General features: G+C 45.0%; 1 protein-coding gene across 6 annotated transcripts in view; it reads left to right on the top strand.

Moving 5' to 3' along the window:
- Positions 1 to 17,489, top strand: part of LOC118099269 (rho-associated protein kinase 2) — a 32,093-nt gene that overhangs the window by 9,316 nt on the left and 5,288 nt on the right. For 5 of the 6 annotated variants that reach the window (XM_035143708.2, XM_035143703.2, XM_035143704.2 and 2 more), the window contains exons 6-27: positions 55 to 199; positions 325 to 463; positions 2,231 to 2,322; positions 4,744 to 4,903; positions 6,895 to 6,991; positions 7,102 to 7,181; positions 7,762 to 7,810; positions 7,897 to 8,032; positions 8,385 to 8,476; positions 8,738 to 8,984; positions 10,606 to 10,712; positions 10,876 to 11,035; positions 11,853 to 12,013; positions 12,856 to 13,040; positions 13,217 to 13,286; positions 13,687 to 13,790; positions 14,713 to 14,899; positions 15,375 to 15,468; positions 15,710 to 15,804; positions 16,016 to 16,204; positions 16,537 to 16,705; positions 16,925 to 17,140. In XM_035143708.2, coding sequence (XP_034999599.2) covers positions 55 to 199; positions 325 to 463; positions 2,231 to 2,322; positions 4,744 to 4,903; positions 6,895 to 6,991; positions 7,102 to 7,181; positions 7,762 to 7,810; positions 7,897 to 8,032; positions 8,385 to 8,476; positions 8,738 to 8,984; positions 10,606 to 10,712; positions 10,876 to 11,035; positions 11,853 to 12,013; positions 12,856 to 13,040; positions 13,217 to 13,286; positions 13,687 to 13,790; positions 14,713 to 14,899; positions 15,375 to 15,468; positions 15,710 to 15,804; positions 16,016 to 16,204; positions 16,537 to 16,705; positions 16,925 to 17,140 — 2,974 coding nt within the window. The remainder of the gene's footprint in view (positions 1 to 54; positions 200 to 324; positions 464 to 2,230; positions 2,323 to 4,743; positions 4,904 to 6,894; positions 6,992 to 7,101; positions 7,182 to 7,761; positions 7,811 to 7,896; positions 8,033 to 8,384; positions 8,477 to 8,737; positions 8,985 to 10,605; positions 10,713 to 10,875; positions 11,036 to 11,852; positions 12,014 to 12,855; positions 13,041 to 13,216; positions 13,287 to 13,686; positions 13,791 to 14,712; positions 14,900 to 15,374; positions 15,469 to 15,709; positions 15,805 to 16,015; positions 16,205 to 16,536; positions 16,706 to 16,924; positions 17,141 to 17,489) is intronic. The other variant, XM_035143709.2, reaches the window with a different exon arrangement.

Here is a 17,489-nt window from a genome sequence, read left to right as displayed (position 1 = left end):
CCACCACCATCTCATGAAAACAAAAATTAATGTTGTGTATTTGTGTGTCTGCAGACGGGCATGGTGCACTGTGACACAGCTGTCGGCACGCCGGACTACATCTCCCCCGAGGTGCTCCAGTCCCAGGGGGGCGACGGTTACTACGGCCGGGAGTGTGACTGGTGGTCTGTAGGAGTCTTTATATACGAGCTGTTTGTTGGTAAGTGACCCGCTGTTCGTCCAGCTGTGTTTTTGTGCACTAATATATTTGCTGCACTTATATTATTTAAAATACTCTCTTGGATGGTGCAGCTGTGGAGTAAAAAGATTTACTTTCCCCATCAGGTGAAACTCCCTTCTATGCCGAGTCCTTGGTGGGAACTTACGGGAAGATCATGAACCACAAGAACACGCTGGTCTTCCCGGATGATGTGGAGATATCTCAGGATGCCAGAGACCTGATCTGTGCCTTCCTCACTGACAGGTCTGCACATGGAACCATAAATAACAACAACAAAAAAAACCGACACTTTGTGGTTTGTTCCCCAGAAAGAAAATCCAAACAGCACAATCCAAACAACACAATTACGCTGGTGTGTCGTGCACACCAGCGTAATTGTGTTGTTTGGATTGTAGGATAGAATAAGGAGACCTAATTGCAGCCTGTTGTTGCAGCTCTCGCTCACATTTGAGCTCTTTCTTTTCTCACTTTGTCCCTTTCTATTCTTTTTTTAATCTTTCTTATATTTTTTTGTATTCCTTTTATTTCTTATAAAGGACCATATTGCACTTTGAATGTCATTTAGAACCAGAGTCTGCGCAGTAGTGATCGTGGAGTGAAGTCTCGGGATCGAGGTCCTGCCAAACATGTGCTCGACCAATAACCAGTCAGTTCCTGCTGTCAATCACGACGTTTCACCCCCCCTGTTATTAAATGTCTAAATAAAACCAAACTTCCCGGAAAAACCCTTGGACAAACATCAGTGTGATAAGTAACTAAGTTTACTTTCATTTTTAGTTTGGTCCACGTCCCATCTACTAACATGGATGAGGTGGGGTTTGTGACCTAATCCAGTTTTTACAAGGATCAGTTTGTTGTTTGTGTCGATCTTGTCATTGTATTTACTGACAAAAAGAAAATACAGAATATTGATGGACTAAACATATTTTAAATATAGAGTGATCCCTACAGCTCAATACAAACAGGGCAAGTTTTATATTTGTCCCGACTCATTATCAGTATTAAAGGTAGACGTGAGATGAATGGGTGTAGGGGTGTGGGTCTCGTTCTGGTCCATCCCCCTGGAAGAAACCACTTCCTGTTTACATTAGTAACTCCACCCCCCAGGAGGACACACACACTCACACACTCACACAGGCCCTTTCTGCTTCAGCACAGAGCTGCCTTTCACTTGTCCTCACTGTTTATTTACCTTCTTACTCACTATTCTCACACACACACACACACACACTCACACACACTCACATTCAACACTCTGTCACCATCCCTCCTCTCCACCATCATTCCTCTGAGCACGGCCATCATCTTCTTTTTTAGATTTTTAAACCTCCCTCCTTCTCCCCCTGTATGTTTTTCATCCCTCCACACTTAGAAATGTCTTCTACCTGTTCTCTGTGCCACTTTCCATTTCTCCATCCTTCCATTTTCTGCTCCAACTTTCGTCTTTGCGCTCCTGCAGCTTCTCTTGAGACACCGTTTGTTTTAAGTCTGGCTCTTTTTTTTTTGGTGGGGGTTTTAAAAGCTATTTCTTCCTCCCCGCCCCTGCCCTCTCTCTTCCTCTTGGCCCGGTCTGGAATGTCCCACACGTGGCAAACCTAAACTGCCGCACCCCTCCAGCCCTGTACCCAGCGGTGGAGGGGAGAGCGAGACAGAAAGTGTGTTTTTTAAATAGACCTGAAGCAGGGAAAGCTGCAGCAGCTCGAGCTGTCGTGTTAAGAGTCCGTCAGGTTTGATGCCTCCTTCACTCCCTCTCTCCTCCTGGATCCACATTATCTCAGGTCTGACTGGTTAGAGGAGGTTTTCAGGCGTGTCCAGTGTCTCACCAGTGGTCATGCGGCTCTCCATGCTGGTCAGTGTGGTCAGCGCTGAGTGGTCACTCTGCTCGGCCGTGTGTTTGGGATGACATGTTTTGGTGATGGTGGTGGTGGTGGGTGGAAGGGGCGGGGTGTGTTTTGTGTTTGGGCCGAGCTCCGCTCCGCTCACAGTCCTGGTCCCTCTCGCTCTGTGCAGGACGGTTCGTCTCGGCCGCACCGGAGTGGATGACATCAAACGCCACCCCTTCTTCAAGAACGACCAGTGGACCTTCGACAACATCCGAGAGAGTGAGTGTGTGCCTGTGCACGTTTTTTCAACATCTTCTATCCAGGTGCACGTTTAACCTCTTTCCAGCTTTGGTGATGTGTGACTTTTTTTTTTTTACTTTCCTCTTCCCCTTATCACATCGGTTCATTCCTCTGCAGGTCTGTTCTCTTTCAGCCATGAAGCCTCCATATATGGTGCACATGCTCCACATATGATCCGTGCTGATGCGTCTCATTGTTGTTCTGGTGGCTGCGCAGAGCTGCAGAGCACGTGATGCTCAAAACCTGCAGGAACACCAGCTGCATAGGAATTTAACAAATTCAGTTTTACTCCCACGTTTTTGGACTTTATTTGACTGACGCAGTGTTTTGTTGACAGTGCAAAGTTTAATATGAGAAAATGTCACATTAGGGCTGCACCACCCACACTAGCAATACACACAATGACAGACCTGAGAGAAAACAACTTGTCCTGAAACTATAAAAATACCAATTTAGCTGCAGTAAACATAGATCTTATTAGTAGTTGCTAAACCAACAGTCTCATATAATATATTGAGATTATTATAGAAACTAACCTTTGTGTTGTGTGATCTATTATTATTATTATAATTGGCTGATTACATAACTCTGCCAGTAGTAAGTAGAGTTACATCACTTCACATGTTCATGCGCAATACCATCTCAATGGTGAATTCCAAATGGAAACATAAAAGTTAGAAGGAGCAAAATATAGGAACAATAACAGCCAAATCAAAAAGATGGACAGAACATGAACTAATCTTAGTCAAATACATGGTGAACATGGACTTTTCACTTAATACTGAAACGTTTATGATCCATCAGTTATTTCCTTATCAAGCTTATACTCTACTAAGTATTTTCATTAATGTGATTACTGCACATTATGACTTCAGCTCCCTTTTGTACAGTTTTATCAGGGACATCTTTAAGGTGGGAAGGAAAGAAGTAAAAAGGGAATATATTAGGAATATGAACGGGCCTCTCTCTGTGTGTGTGTGTGTGTGTGTGTGTGTGTGTGTGTGTGTGTGTGTGTGTGTGTGTGTGTGTGTGTGTGTGTGTGTGTGTGTGTGTGTGTGTGTGTGTGTGTGTGTGTGTGTGTGTGTGTGTATAATCGCACACAGGCTCTTTCCTCTCTCGGCTTCACCTGGCTCTGATTATCACAACAGACAGAACTACTGATCACAGCCTGGCAGTCTGGAACACGAGACCACGACGCTGCCACTGCTGTGCTGTGCATGTGCAAACTCTCTTCATGTCATGCATGTCCCGACACACACACACACACACACTGGAAACAGGACTCTGGCGTCCCACAGAGCGACCTGCACCTCCCAGCCTTCTGCGTCTGTTTAGAAATGACAATACTCCCCCGCTGTGTGTGTGTGTGAGCGTTATTTTTGTGAAGTTTGGGCTCCATGTTGTCCTCGTATGTATCAGGCTTATTAAACACTGGGATCCAGCGCTGTGGATGGATGTACGAGTGGATGGATGGGATGGGACGCAGTGCCCCCCCGTAGCGGCGGGCGGGGCAGGCTGTGCGGCCTGTGTGGACGGCTCTAATGAGAGGGGGCGCCCCAAGTTTGGAGGGTTGCTCCCGCTCTCTCACCCTCACTGTGGCCACGGCTGCCTGTCATTAGGCGCCCGCTATCAGAGAGCATTCTGGGAAGTCATGCCACAAGGGCCTCCATGGAGCGTCCTATGTCTCTTTATGTCTCGCCACATTTTGGCCTTTTTTCTTTATTTTTTTTCTTGCCTCTTCTTTTTTATTTCCGCCTCATTTGTTTCATTCCCGCACTTGATCTCTCCCTGTATTTTCTCCGCCATCTTCCCGTCACGTTTGTCAAGCTGAGGGTTTGAGTCCTGACCCGACAGTAATGACCTCTTTGCTCCGATCCAGAACTGCATTGGTCTGGAGAGTCGATCCATAACGGCAGCTTTTTCTTTTCTTAATCGGAAGCCATTTATAGGCTAAGTGAGCAGCTAAGTTTTATCTGATTGGCCTTTTGACACATTTCTGTCAGCGTGTCGTGCAGACGTCTAAAGAGCAGAAGGAGTCGACTCTCCTGGCATAGTTTAGACCTCGTTTTTTGAAAGGCGCTGTGTGTGGGGCACAAAGCGAGCACTGTGCGGGGGAAAGGAGTTGGGGCCGGGCGCGTGCCAACCTGCAGAAGGCTCACTCCCACCAGCGCCGCCAAAGGTTGGCAAGGACTCTCCTCAGAAACACCACTGGAAAAAAAAAAACTAAATATTAAGAGGTTGTTTAAGTACTTAGAAGTGAAATACCTTCGGCCCTTTGGTCTTAATCGTGGATAGTCATAATTTTTCTTTCGTGGTTTGCACCTCCTCCTCCTCCTCCTCATTCACTTTCTCTCCATGACTTTCTCTTTCCCTCTCTCTCTCTCTGCGTCTGTCTTCCAGCTGTGGCTCCAGTTGTGCCGGAGCTGAGCAGTGACATCGACACCACAAACTTCGACGACATCGAGGAAGATAAAGGAGATGCTGAGACCTTTCCTGCTCCCAAAGCCTTCGTGGGCAACCAGCTTCCGTTCGTCGGCTTCACGTACTTCAAGGAGGACCAGTAAGTCTTTTATTCTGAAATATATCCTGAGCTATTTTGTGCCCGTGTTTATTATTCATACATACCGATCTTATATTTTTAAATAGAACTTGATATGCTTTTGTCAGCATTACTGGGATTTTATGTAGATTTTCAAAATGTAGCGCTCCTGTTTAGGAATATGTTACCGGGGCCTCTCGGCTCAGGAAACGGCCTTAAGGTCAGCACTGAGAAAAAAAAACAGCTTCACACCCGTACCTTTAATACAGACTCGCACCAGTCACACACTGTTTGCCTGTTTGAGCTCCACACTGCCGCCTTGTTCCGACGGCCCCTTTAACTGCCCCCTCTGCTCACGATGGAAGTCCAGTTTCTAAGCCCCGGTCTCCATGAGGAGGAGAATTAAAAAAGCAGCACCTCTGTGTCTTATAGTGCTTTAGTCATCAATGATTCACCCTACAGGCGTGGGTTTGCTTTTCAGGCTCGTACTAATCCAGCTGAACATTCACGTATTTTCATGTAATTTCTCTTTCGCATGAAGCTCAGGAAATGGAGTCAAGAGGCTTCTTCTGAAGTCAATAGACAGACATGAATACATATTGGGAAGCTGATCAAACGTTGGCCTGCAGCGAAAACAGCCTTCCTTGGATTTCAGATGCACCTTTACCATGAGTTTGAGAGAGACGCTCCGTCACATTGCAAATCTTATCCGTTAAAATGTGGCCAGGATCAGACTCCAATGTGAGCTGGTCATGGCCTGATGTGACCCGCATGCGCAGAAGAACACGCTGTGCACGGAAGTAAACAAGGAGATAAAGTGGGTAATAAACATGGAGGCCACAGAAGTTTGTGGTTTAATTTTTCTCTCGATATGCTTTCAAACACGGACGGGTTACGATACAACCCCTCAAGTTTTGATTTGTACGGACGTGTCACCCCAAGTGCTTATGAGATCTAGAACCTCGCTGTCCCTCCACTGACTCCGTCGCAGCTGTCTTCAATGTGTGTGTTCGCCTGAAAGTGTTGGTGCATTTCCATCAATCTACTGTTTTCCAGAAATCTCTGTCTGTCCGTATATGGCTCACACATCTCAAGAACCATTCATCTTATCGACTTCACACTCGGCATGTGTATTGATAAGAGCACAAGGAAGTGCAATTTTGAATTTGCTGCAATTTGGACACGTGATACTTTCAAAAGTTGGATAAACAGGCGATCGCCGCTCTGTAGCAGCAGCGGCTGTGTCTACAACAGCACATGCACAACGACAACTGATTCACCAGCTCAGGGTTCTGTGTACTGAGTTGAGCTTCATCGACCTTTGACTGAACAGGTGAACAGCAGCGGTGCCTTCAGGGTTCAACGGCAGTGGCTCAATTGCTGCAGGTCACTTTTATATAGTTTCAGAAATAAAACCAGGGGCCAAACAAACAGCCCATCCCAAACAGGTATTCTAGTTTTTACAAAGATGTGAAAACGATTCAGAAACAGGATGCAACTGGTCTTTACAGTGGCCGTAAAATGGCTTTCGATTCTGTGATCACTGTGCAGTAATGTGGCCCAGTTGTGTAATGATTCCCAGAGATAGTTGCCCACCATTACAAGTCCCCCGTCATGGTGAAGGGTTGGCAGCGGACGGTGTGGGTTGGAGGGTTGGAGGGTTTCTCTTTAGGTAAAAACATCCAGATGTAAGAAGGTCCGACGGATCCTCAGGCCCTATTGATTTTTCCACAGTGCAGGTTTTCTAGGTTTTACTCTGCAGGCATGAGCTCATGGGTCTTCAGCATGAAAGCCTCCTAAATGGTGGCCGTGAAGTCATGCATGTGGATGAACATTCAGCTGCCGCTTAACAAACCAATAGAAATGATGGATGTGGTTTGGGTGAAGCACGTCACTCGTTTGGGAGAGATTTGGACCAGTGGATGGTGCTGGATGTTGTCATGGCTGGAAAATCACCTCAGGTAAACTCGGTCACAAACTCTCACGGCTCTGCTCTGTCGTCTCACTCTCAGGCTGCTGAAGGGAAGCAACAGCCACTCGGCGGAGGATATCGAAGACTGTAAGGAAAACTCTGAGGATAAGGAATACTGCTCGGACAGTAAGAAAGAGGTGGGTGTCTTTAATATTATGGTAAAAAAAAAAAGAGGAGCGATAAGAGACATAGAATAAAAGATAATGACCATAAAAAGTAATATTTCTTTTCTCATCTGTGTGAGCAGCTTCAGAAGAAGCTTCATCAGCTGGAGGAGCAGCTCGACCATGAGATGCAGGCCAAAGATGAGCTGGACCACAAGTGCAAGTACAGAAAGCACACTTTCTTCAAAATTAATTTGATTTCAATAATTGCAATAAGTTATGTTTGTTGGTATGGATCTATTCTGGGACCCCCCTGTCCTTCCACATGCATACGTGGAAAGTCAAGACAACAGATGACATAGATTAGGTCAAATTCATAATGAAAAGGAGGTGCTGGGGGGGAGGTGGGTGGGGAAGTGGCTTGTCGGCAGCTAAAGCAACTTAAATAGAAATAAGAGCGTTGCCGACTGAAAGCACAGGAGAAGATGAAAGAGGGAATCTGCTCGATTGCTGCAGACACATTTTCAGATTTTTCTCTCGGTTGATTTGAAGAAGAATGGAAAAGAAAATCACTTTTTACTTCAGCTCAGTGATGTTGGTGGATGTTGACAATAGCCCATTAGCGATGCTTGATTGGGGAAATCGGGTGAGTGGAAATTCTGGGTAAACGTTCTTATAAATTAGCATATAAGGGAAGAAAAAGTGAAGCATATACAAAGTGATTATAACAGAACACAAGACAAGTTCCTCTTGAGTCTGTGAAGTGGGTTTAAGTCTGTAATGAAACTTTTCTTTCTCCTCAGAAATGCTACCAACCGTTTAGACAAGCTGGTCAAAGACTTAGATAAAGAGGTGAGCGTGGAAAGAGGAATGGCTTACACACATGTTGGCTGCATGTTCAGTCCTCTCACCGTGTTCGTGAATCCCTCTCTGATCAGATGAACAGCCGGCAGAATGTCGAGGCCTCGCTGAGGCAGCTGGAGAGAGAGCGAGCCCTGCTGCAGCACGAGAGCGCCGACAACCTGCGCAAGGTGGAGTTTGAGACGGACAGAAAACGCGGCCTGGAGAATGAATGTAAGCACGAGGGAAAACCTGTGTCCAACTATCCATCCATCCCTTATCTACAATGCTTATCTTGTAAGGGTCGCAGGGGGGCTGGAGCCAATCCCAGCTGACAGAAATGAAAATTATATTGTTGAATAAGCTCAAAACTGTATTTCTAACTTACAGATCATCAGTTGTTCTCATTGTCTTTAGTTTAACCTGCAGATTCAATCCGACATTTTGTTTTTGACGATTAAAAGTGTTTAAGTACCTCAATTTAATAAAACTTAGGACGTCCCGAGAGCCGCATGTCCATCTGTGTTTGAGTGGGTGGATTATTCGATTTCTCCGGGGGGAAACTAAATCTGTTTTAATTGATCAGTGAACAACCTGAGGGACCAGCTAGAAGACCTCAGGAAGAGGAACCAGAACTCCCAGATATCCAGTGAGAAGAACATCCAGCTGCAGAAACAGGTGAGGGGACATCTTTAACTTTAACACAGCTTTATAGCTTTTTCTTTCTTCTATTGCTCATCTTTTTCATAATTCCTCACTGTTTCATACTTGTGTCAAACATGCTAATTTAAATATCCATAATCAAGCAAGCGACTGTGACTGCTGTTTTCATTATCTTTCTTTCTTTCCCCTCATTAAATCTCCTTCGCTGCTGTACTGGCCCCGTTTTTGTCTTCATGAGGGGAAAAAAGTTTAATCCTGTCTGTTTCTCATCTGCAGCTGGAAGACGCCAACGCTGTGCTTCAGACCGAGCAGGAGGCGGCGGCGCGGCTGAAGAGGAGTCAAGGCGACGTGCAGAAACAGGCCCAGAGCCTGGAGGTTAGCCTCAGGGAGATGCAGGAGAAGTGCAGCCAGCTGGAAAACAGCAAGATGGAGCTGGAGAAGCAGCTGATGGGGCTGCAGGCCGAGCTGGAGAAGGAGAAAAGAGACCACAACCTCAGGACAGAAACCATCACTGACTTACAGGGTGAGACACGTTTGATCACAGCTGGTGTGGAGAAGAACTAAAATAAGTAGTTTTAAGTAGATTTAAAGCAAGAGAAGCAACTTTTGATGAAAGAAATTACTTATAAACAACTAGAATCATTGACCTGCGGTTGTATGCCTCTGCTAACCAGTACGGTTTCAGTCTACAAACATTTTTCCTAGACTCATATCAGTCACTGTGACCTTTGACCTTTAAGCACTGATATCTAATCAGTTAATCTTTGAGTCCAAGTGACCACTGGTCAAAATGTCCTGAAGGCAGATTTGAGATATGTTCAAGAGCCCGATAACAAGGTTTGTTAGGTCACTGTGAGTCTGAACATTATCACAAGGCATTCTTAAGATAATGCGTTCGCAAGCAGAAAATGGTTTTGACCTTTGACCTCCAACTTCTATCCAGGTCAACTTTGCATGAAGGAACGTTTGTGAAATTCCCTTGAGTGTTTATATATTTGTATATTTCAAGAACATGAGCTCACCATGACCTTGACCTTCGACTCTTGACCACCAAAATTGAATCAGTTCATGTTTGAGTTTGAGTGAAAGTTCGTACCAACTTTTATGAAAATTCCCTGGAGGCGTTCCCGGGTTGTTGCGTTCACAAGGCAATGATACGCTCTGTGTGGTCTCAGCGACCTTGACGTTTGACTTTTGGCCACTTAAATCTAATCAGTTCAACCTTTAGTCAAACAGAAAGTTTGTGCCAAATTTAAAGAACTTCCCTCGTCCATTCTTCAGACGTACCACTTCCTCTTTGGGCTCCTGTTATGCAAACTTTGAATTTGATAAAATGCAAAACAGTCTCCCATAATTCTCAGCTGAAGCCACAGTGGCAGCTGTTCAGTGAATGTATATAGTCCATAGTTAAAGTCTATAGTTTCTACCCACAGGCTGCACGCTGTGACGGGAAATTAACAATAAACTCAGTGTTTTATTTCAGTAATAACCAGTTAGACAAGCGCAGCCAACCTTTATTTAAAAGCTGTTTATATCCCAAACTTTAACGTGTCTGTTAAAATGATATAAAGTTAATTCCCTGCCATAACTGCAGCTAATCACACCCGGGTCTCTATTCAATTCAACTGCAGTAAACATCTCCTCGGTAGCAGGAAAGAGGCATTACACAACACTGCAGGCTGGACGGAGCATTAGATGTGAATCAGTGTTTTTTGGACCGGGCCTCGGGAAATGTCTGATCATAGGTGGAAACATCTGTTCAAGAGGCTGTAAAAAGCCAAAGCCGGAGCGAAGCCAGCGCCTCTTGTGAGTCGCTGTTTGGAAACTTTAACGTGCTCGGGCCGAGAGGTCGGACGGGACGTATCGAAACAACGGCGCTGCCTGTTTGCTGTGACGCCTCGTGTTTCTTTTTTTCCACATGGGTGGAGTCGGTCGACGGGGAAATAAACATCAAGTTCAGTGTTTTTTCATGTACTTTAAGGCGAACTCAAGCAGCAGCTCTGTAATGTCTCGTCTCAGATCATGTCTGAATACTTCAGGTGTATTTGCATGAATCTTTTGCAGTCAGATCATACGCACTTACTAATCCTCTAGTTGTCATGCTCTTATTTTTCGATCTCTGTAATTTCTGTTCCCATCCACAGGACAGATCTCTGGGCTGGAAGAAGAGGTGAAGGAGTTGAAGTCATCCCTCGCCGTGGTCCAGTCTGAGAAGAAGCAGCTCCATGAGAAGCTCAACGATCTCGAGAAGGTTTGTTTGTCATCTCTAAGTTTTGATTTCCAGGTTTATTCCTCCTGAAAAGCTACATTTTACATTTCTAACTTGCATGATGCACATTTTCCATTTGCTACTGCCTTATAGTTACTTCCTATGAAATATTAGCCCACTGGAAAACCTCATATATTCTCTGTAGGAAAAGAGCAACCAAGAGATTGACCTGACATTCAAGCTGAAGCAGCTGCAGCAGAGTCTGGAGCAGGAGGAGGCCGAGCACAAGGCCACCAAGGCCAAACTCGCCGATAAGAACACCATCTATCAGTCCATCGAGGAGGCGAAGTCTGAGGCCATGAAAGGTGAGAATCCAGGGGGACAAATATAAGACTGCAGGATAGACGGAAGCACCAGTGACGGGTTTCTAGTTTAGAGTTCATTTACTCGCCCTCAGTGGTGGATCTAGGAATTTCCTAAATCGGGGGGGGCCATATAGGCGGGACACAGCTTACACAGAGGGGCCAATTATATGTCCAACATCCACGCACAAGTCGTTCCTTGTTTACTGTTTGCTCTGTAGCTTTGAGCAAAGCCACACGTCATCGAGTATATTTAGAAAATTGACCCTTGCTCTTTAAAAATGCTTCGATAATGAAAATTCTTACCAAATCATCTTTCATAGGTATTGTTAGTAAGTTAGTGTTTTATTTTTCAAAAGACTACTGACAGGATAGGGGGAACTTCAGGGGCCAATCAGATGTCAGCTGGGTCTATTGCCCCCCTGGCCCCGGCCCTGGATCCGGCCCTGCTCACCTCATATACTGAGACAATAAAACCAGGAGACTGTTTTGAGTCTTGAAAGTGAGAGAGCAGTTTAATCGATCAGGGCGGCTGCAGCAGAAATGAAACGGCCATTAGAAAAAGCCGAAGGTCAGATTTTATTGAGTGAACCTTGAACAAACAGCATTTGAAAACCATTTGACAGAAATCTGTAACGGACCGGCCTTCGAACATTCTGCTCTGATTGTCCGTCTTCCCGCGCGCTGCCATTTATCCAGCACACCCAGCAGGATCAGAGCAGCAAAAAATTGTTTTATCAATACTGTGCCCTGGAGTGCGGCATATAGCTCACCACCCCCCCACTGATGGTTCTCCCTGGTTAATTTCCCTTCGGTCCAGAGGTGGAGAGCACGCTGGTCGAGGAGCGAAGCCTGAAGCTGCAGGTGGAGAGCAAAGTGATGCAGCTGGAGAAGGACCACTCCATGTTGGACTGTGACTACAAGCAGGCGCAGCACAACCTGCAAGAGCTGAAGGCACAGAAGGAGAAACTCTCTGAGGAGGTGCGTCCATCTCTGTGTACAATAACTGACTATAGGACACTCGGTGTTTAACTGTGACCTGGACTCAATGACTAACTTAAACATCTAAATATGAGAAGTGGAAGTAACAGAAATTAACTGATAAACACGGAGGAGATGAAAACGAACATGAAGTGGAATCAAATATCCAAGGTTTGATTCATTTAAAGCTGATCTGATTCACGACAGTTGTGATGTGGTGAATCTGAACCGTGTTTCATCATTTTTCACATCTTAACATTCATAATTTATCACAACACAAAATCCCCATTTATCATTTAAGGAAAGACGCCTCGAGGGTGGAAGTAAAAAAAAAAAAGAAAAAAAGAACGGAACGAAATGATGAAAATGCTTCCAAGAGAGAAATTGAGTCATATATTGGCATTTAATCTGAACTTATTGACATTTTATTTTTAAGTGTATTGCTCAGATGTTTCTCCGTTCATTACTCACAACAACCAAACTGACATTTAATCATCGTTTACAACATGCAAATTCTGTTACTTCCGGCCAAACTGTCAATCAAATAGCACGCCCTCGGATTTGTGGATTGAGCTTTTGGCTCTCGGCTTGCGGGCCTGCTTGTGATGGCGTGCAACGGTAGCGGGCGAATTTGCATTAGTAGCTGCAGGTAATGTCATCACGTGTTGACTGGGGCGAAAGATTTTTAACTCTCAGACAGACGGAAACAGGAAGAGGACGTCTGGGACCCTCTGACGGCCCTTTGTCCTTATTTTTAGACTTTTTCTCGACTAACAAATTCATGTTGTAATCCGTCATGAAAATTGAAAACGTTAATGGAGCGCCCCCGTGTGTTTGTGCAGGTGAGGAGCTTGAGCTCACGCCTGGAGCAGGAGATGCACAAGCGCAGTATGAGCGAGAGAGAAGTGAAGATGCAGAACCAGCAGGTGTCGGTGCTCCGCTCCTCAGAGAAGCAGCTCAAACAGGAGGTCAACCACCTGCTGGACATTAAGCAGATCCTGGAGAAGCAGAACCAGGACCACCGCAGGTCTCTCAAACACACAGACACACACAGACACACACACATGCAGCATTTTGTAATGTTGTCATATTTTTGGCGAGTGAATGTGGAGAGTCTCGCTCATCTGATCTGAGTGAAGTGCTCTGGCTCTGGTTGTGCGTTGGCTCCGAGCGATGACTGACAGAGTTTTGGTGCCGTTTCAGGGAGAAGCAGGGGGCCGACAGCCAGCTGAAGGATCTGAAGGACCAGTTGGAGGCAGAGCAATATTTCACAGTAATTTATTTTTATTTTATCCCTGTTATATTTGTGAACGCAGTCAAACAGCTAAATATTAGAAGCGCTGCATGGCTTAGCTAACAAAGAACAAAATGTAATAGTACTGTGTTTGACTTGAACAGGAAAATGTTTTTATCTCATTCGTGGGTTTTCATCAGAGCTCGACCGCAGAGGCAGTTTAAACCTTAAACTTTATAAATAATAAGAAAATACAAAAAGTAAATTTACAACTTGGATTGAGAAAATTCAAAATTTTCTGTAAAATGTAAACATCTTTTCTGCATTGTTTATTCTAGAAAAATAAGTTTCTATATTGGCAAACTAGTTGTCACCCTCCAGTTCAATGTATCTGCATTCATGTGTAACTGGCTGAATCTGCCTGTGTTCCTCCTCCCAGACACTTTACAAGACGCAGATCCGAGAGCTGAAGGACGATTGTGACGAGAGAAATAAGATGTTTAAACAGGCTCAGCAGCGACTGGCGGAATATCAGGAGGACAGGTAACTGTGCTTACACACATCAGTGCCTGTGTTTACATGGACAACACCATTCTGATTGCTGATCTTATCCTGGAAAATTCTCGGTTGTGTTGTTTACATGAGTTGCTGGTAGAATATTCCATTCATATTCCTGTTTGCGTGTCAGAGCAGAGTCTGATTCACTTCGTTACTTTGGAATCCTGGTTGTATGTCGACGTCACAAAATGCCATGAAAACTCCAATAGGACGTAATAATGAAACTAAAACTCCACATGTCTTAAGTTGATTATTGTTTATTCTGTGTTTGACCTTATTCAGGTTAATATCAGAATGTGACTGAAATCACCTGATTGGTTTGGAAGTGATTTTATATGATCTGATTCTGTTTTAGACAACAAATGCAAAAGACACAGAAAAAACAAGGATGGAAAAAGTGAAACATGAACAGAAATATAAAACTAAATAAACGTATAAATAGGATGTAACTAAAACATAAGTTAAAGAATCATTCAGGACAATAATAAAACTGAAAAGTCCCATATGCTGTTGTTACGCAGTTCACATTTATCTGTACTTTTAACGAATGTAGCAGACTTTCCAGATTAGTTTTGTTTGGCCTCTGTGAATTCATCCCACTGCCAAAAAAAGCAGCATATGACCTTTAGCTGGATGAGAAGAGTTTGACCAGATTAGCATCATTCCCAGATGCTCCCGCCTCCGAGTGCTGTGGACTAGGATTCGGCTTCGCTGCCGAGTTCAATAACTCGCTCTCGGGAGAAACTTTAATATCGTGCCTTTAGAAGAAGGTCATTTAAATACTCATATGTCCGCAGTATAGTTTCTGACTTTCATAACGTCAGCAGGGATTTCTTCTGTAGCTCAAAAGATTTCTCCAGTTCTCAGTGTTTAATGAGACGATGATAACGGCTCCTTCCGTCCGCAGGGATTCGATGACGTCCCAGCTGGAGGCCAGTCTGACCAAGGCCGACTCGGAGCAGCTGGCTCGCTCCATCGCTGAGGAGCAGTACTCCGACCTGGAGAAGGAGAAGATCATGAAGGAGCTGGAGATAAAAGACATGATGGCGAGACACAAGCAGGAGCTCGGCGACAAGGAGGCCACCATCAGCTCGGTGAGATCATAGCCGGCATCAAGATCTTTTTTCTTTTACTTGGTTCTGTCCAGAAACAGTGCTTCAAAAGCATAAAACTAGATCAACTGGAATTCATATTCAGAGGCCGCGAAACTCGATTTACATGACACATTTCTATATTGCACTTTACTGCCACCAACAGGTCGATCAGTGTAACAACTTAAAACTTGCAAGATGGGAAAAAGATGTTAACAACACAGGAAGCCGCTTACATAACGCTGAGGGAGTGTTTTGATTGGTCAAAAGCTCCACAGTTAATTAGTTGACTAACAAGTAGTTCATTTCTCCAGATATTCAACGTGATTTAAAACTGACGACCAGAAACCACAACAACCTCTTTCCATTTCATTCCTCCTGTGAATCACATCTTGGAAATGTGCTCTATAAATACAGTTGCTTGCTTGTTATTGTTTGTGTGGCTCACGTCTCTCCTGTCCCCCCCCCCCCTTCACAGCTGGAAGAGTCCAATCGCACGCTGACGGTGGACGTAGCGAACCTGGCCAGCGAGAAAGAGGAGCTCAACAACCAGCTAAAGGGAATGCAGCAACGTGAGTGTCAGTTTGAGTTAATGAGCAGCGCACACAGGAGATTTTAACAGGGCTGACATTTCATTAGGTTTCTGGGAAAAGTGTCTAAGAGCCGTCTTAACATCCACGTGATTTACTGGGAAGAGGCCGTGAAATGTCACAAGAAGTCGACGTCAGTGTCTATAGAAAGATGTTGTGCATTGCCATTCAGTAAAAGTGCACCTGAGCCCTGAATTCATTTCCATGCCTGCTATTTATACAGATCTGCAGCAATCCAAGGAGGAGGAGAAGCAGATGACCTCGGTCAAAGTGTCGTTTGAAAAGCTGCTGCAGAATGAAAGGACACTAAAAATTCAGGTGTGTGTCTGGACGCCCACACAGGTTGTTTATATCAATATGTGTTGTTAAGAAACATTTTTCAGCTACAGTCTTGTGTTGAACTCTGGGCAAAGTATAGAACTCTGTCTTTCAGCAGCATCGATGCTCCTGCGGGCTTCCTTCTCCACAAACTTATATTTATCACAAATGGATCTTTGTGACGCTGTCGTGCTGTTTTTTTTGCTCTCAGGCTATCAATAAGCTGGCGGAGGTCATGAACAGGAGACAGACGATGCGCGGAGGCAGCCGCAGCATCGACACCGAGGTGCACAGGAAGGAGAAGGAGAACAGGAAGCTGCAGCTGGAGCTGAGGACGGAGAAGGAGAAGCTCAACAGCACCATCATCAGATACCAGAGAGAGATGACGGACATGCAGGCGGTCAGTGCACATGGCCCAAAAAATACAGCAATTTCATTATGAATACATTTTCCAAAAGAACATCTTTTTCTATTCCAGAAGCTGGATGATGTAGTGGCATGCGGATGAAGATGTCACTTACATATTACTATATTTTCAGGATTTAAAAAATGCTAGAGTAGTGTAGGAGGAAAAGTCCTTTTTGTTTGAGGCCAAGACTATTAACCTTTTATTTTTGGAACTTGGACAAACTGCTGTGTCCATTTATTGAACCATGCTTCCAATTAAAATCCAGTTTTGATCAATGAAGCAGACCAGAAATTCAATTAAGTGTGTTTGTGTGTGTCGCTCAGATGATAGCCGAGGAGAACCAGGTGCGTCTGGAGCTTCAGATGGCGTTGGACAGTAAGGACAGCGACATCGAGCAGCTGCGCTGTCAGATCACCTCCCTCAGCGTTCACTCTCTCGACTCCACCAGCATCAGCAGTGGTAACGACCTGGACGTGGCCGACGGATATCCAGGTAAACGCACTCCTCGCCATATTGATCTGTTTCCAACATTTCATGAGCAGACACACTTCTGCACGCACTCTCCTCGTTCTTCCTGAGTTCCTGCTGTTCTCACTCTGACTCCCTTTGTCTTCCAGACCGATTGTGTTTGACTTTCTCCTTTTTATCCTCCTTCCTCTTTTCCCCTGTCTCTCACTCCTGCTCCACTTCTCTCCCCGGGGTCGGACTCAGTGCGCATTTCTCACTCTCACACCTCTGAGTCCATGTCCTTCACCTACCAGCGCACACACAAATCTGTCTGCATCGACACCCGGCCTAACCTCCGCTCGGCTCGTCCTCTCTTTGACTCCTCTGACTCTGACGGTGAAGAAGAATATGAGCAGTTGGAGCAGGGCCGCCGGCCCCTGGCCCTCACCTACGAACAGGCCCCTGAGCCTCACTCTGCAGGTGACCCTGCATGGAGGTTTAAACCTGGGCTGGGGATGGAAACAGTGGTTTATAACTGGGGTTCCCAAACCTTTCAGCCCCGTCTCCCAAAATAACAGTGGCAGAGATGTTCAACCCCCATTACCCCTGGTTCTTGATTTATTTTTTACTTTTATAGTTATTATTTTAGATGTATCCTTCCTTTTTTTATCTTACGTAACAGTAGTTAAAGTTTTTATTCCATTTGTTTAAAACATCTTCAGTGTCTGGTGACCCCTCTAAAGGGTCCCGACCCCTAGTTTGGGAACCTCTGGTTTAAAACATAGACCGTATATAAAGATGGACGACATGCCTGCTCCCCGAAAATGAA

The sequence above is a fragment of the Hippoglossus stenolepis genome, chromosome 20, assembly GCF_022539355.2.
Source record: "Hippoglossus stenolepis isolate QCI-W04-F060 chromosome 20, HSTE1.2, whole genome shotgun sequence".
NCBI classification, from domain to species: domain Eukaryota; kingdom Metazoa; phylum Chordata; class Actinopteri; order Pleuronectiformes; family Pleuronectidae; genus Hippoglossus; species Hippoglossus stenolepis.
Note: the sequence above shows the minus strand (reverse complement) of the source record. Positions and strands in the feature narration are given on the sequence as shown.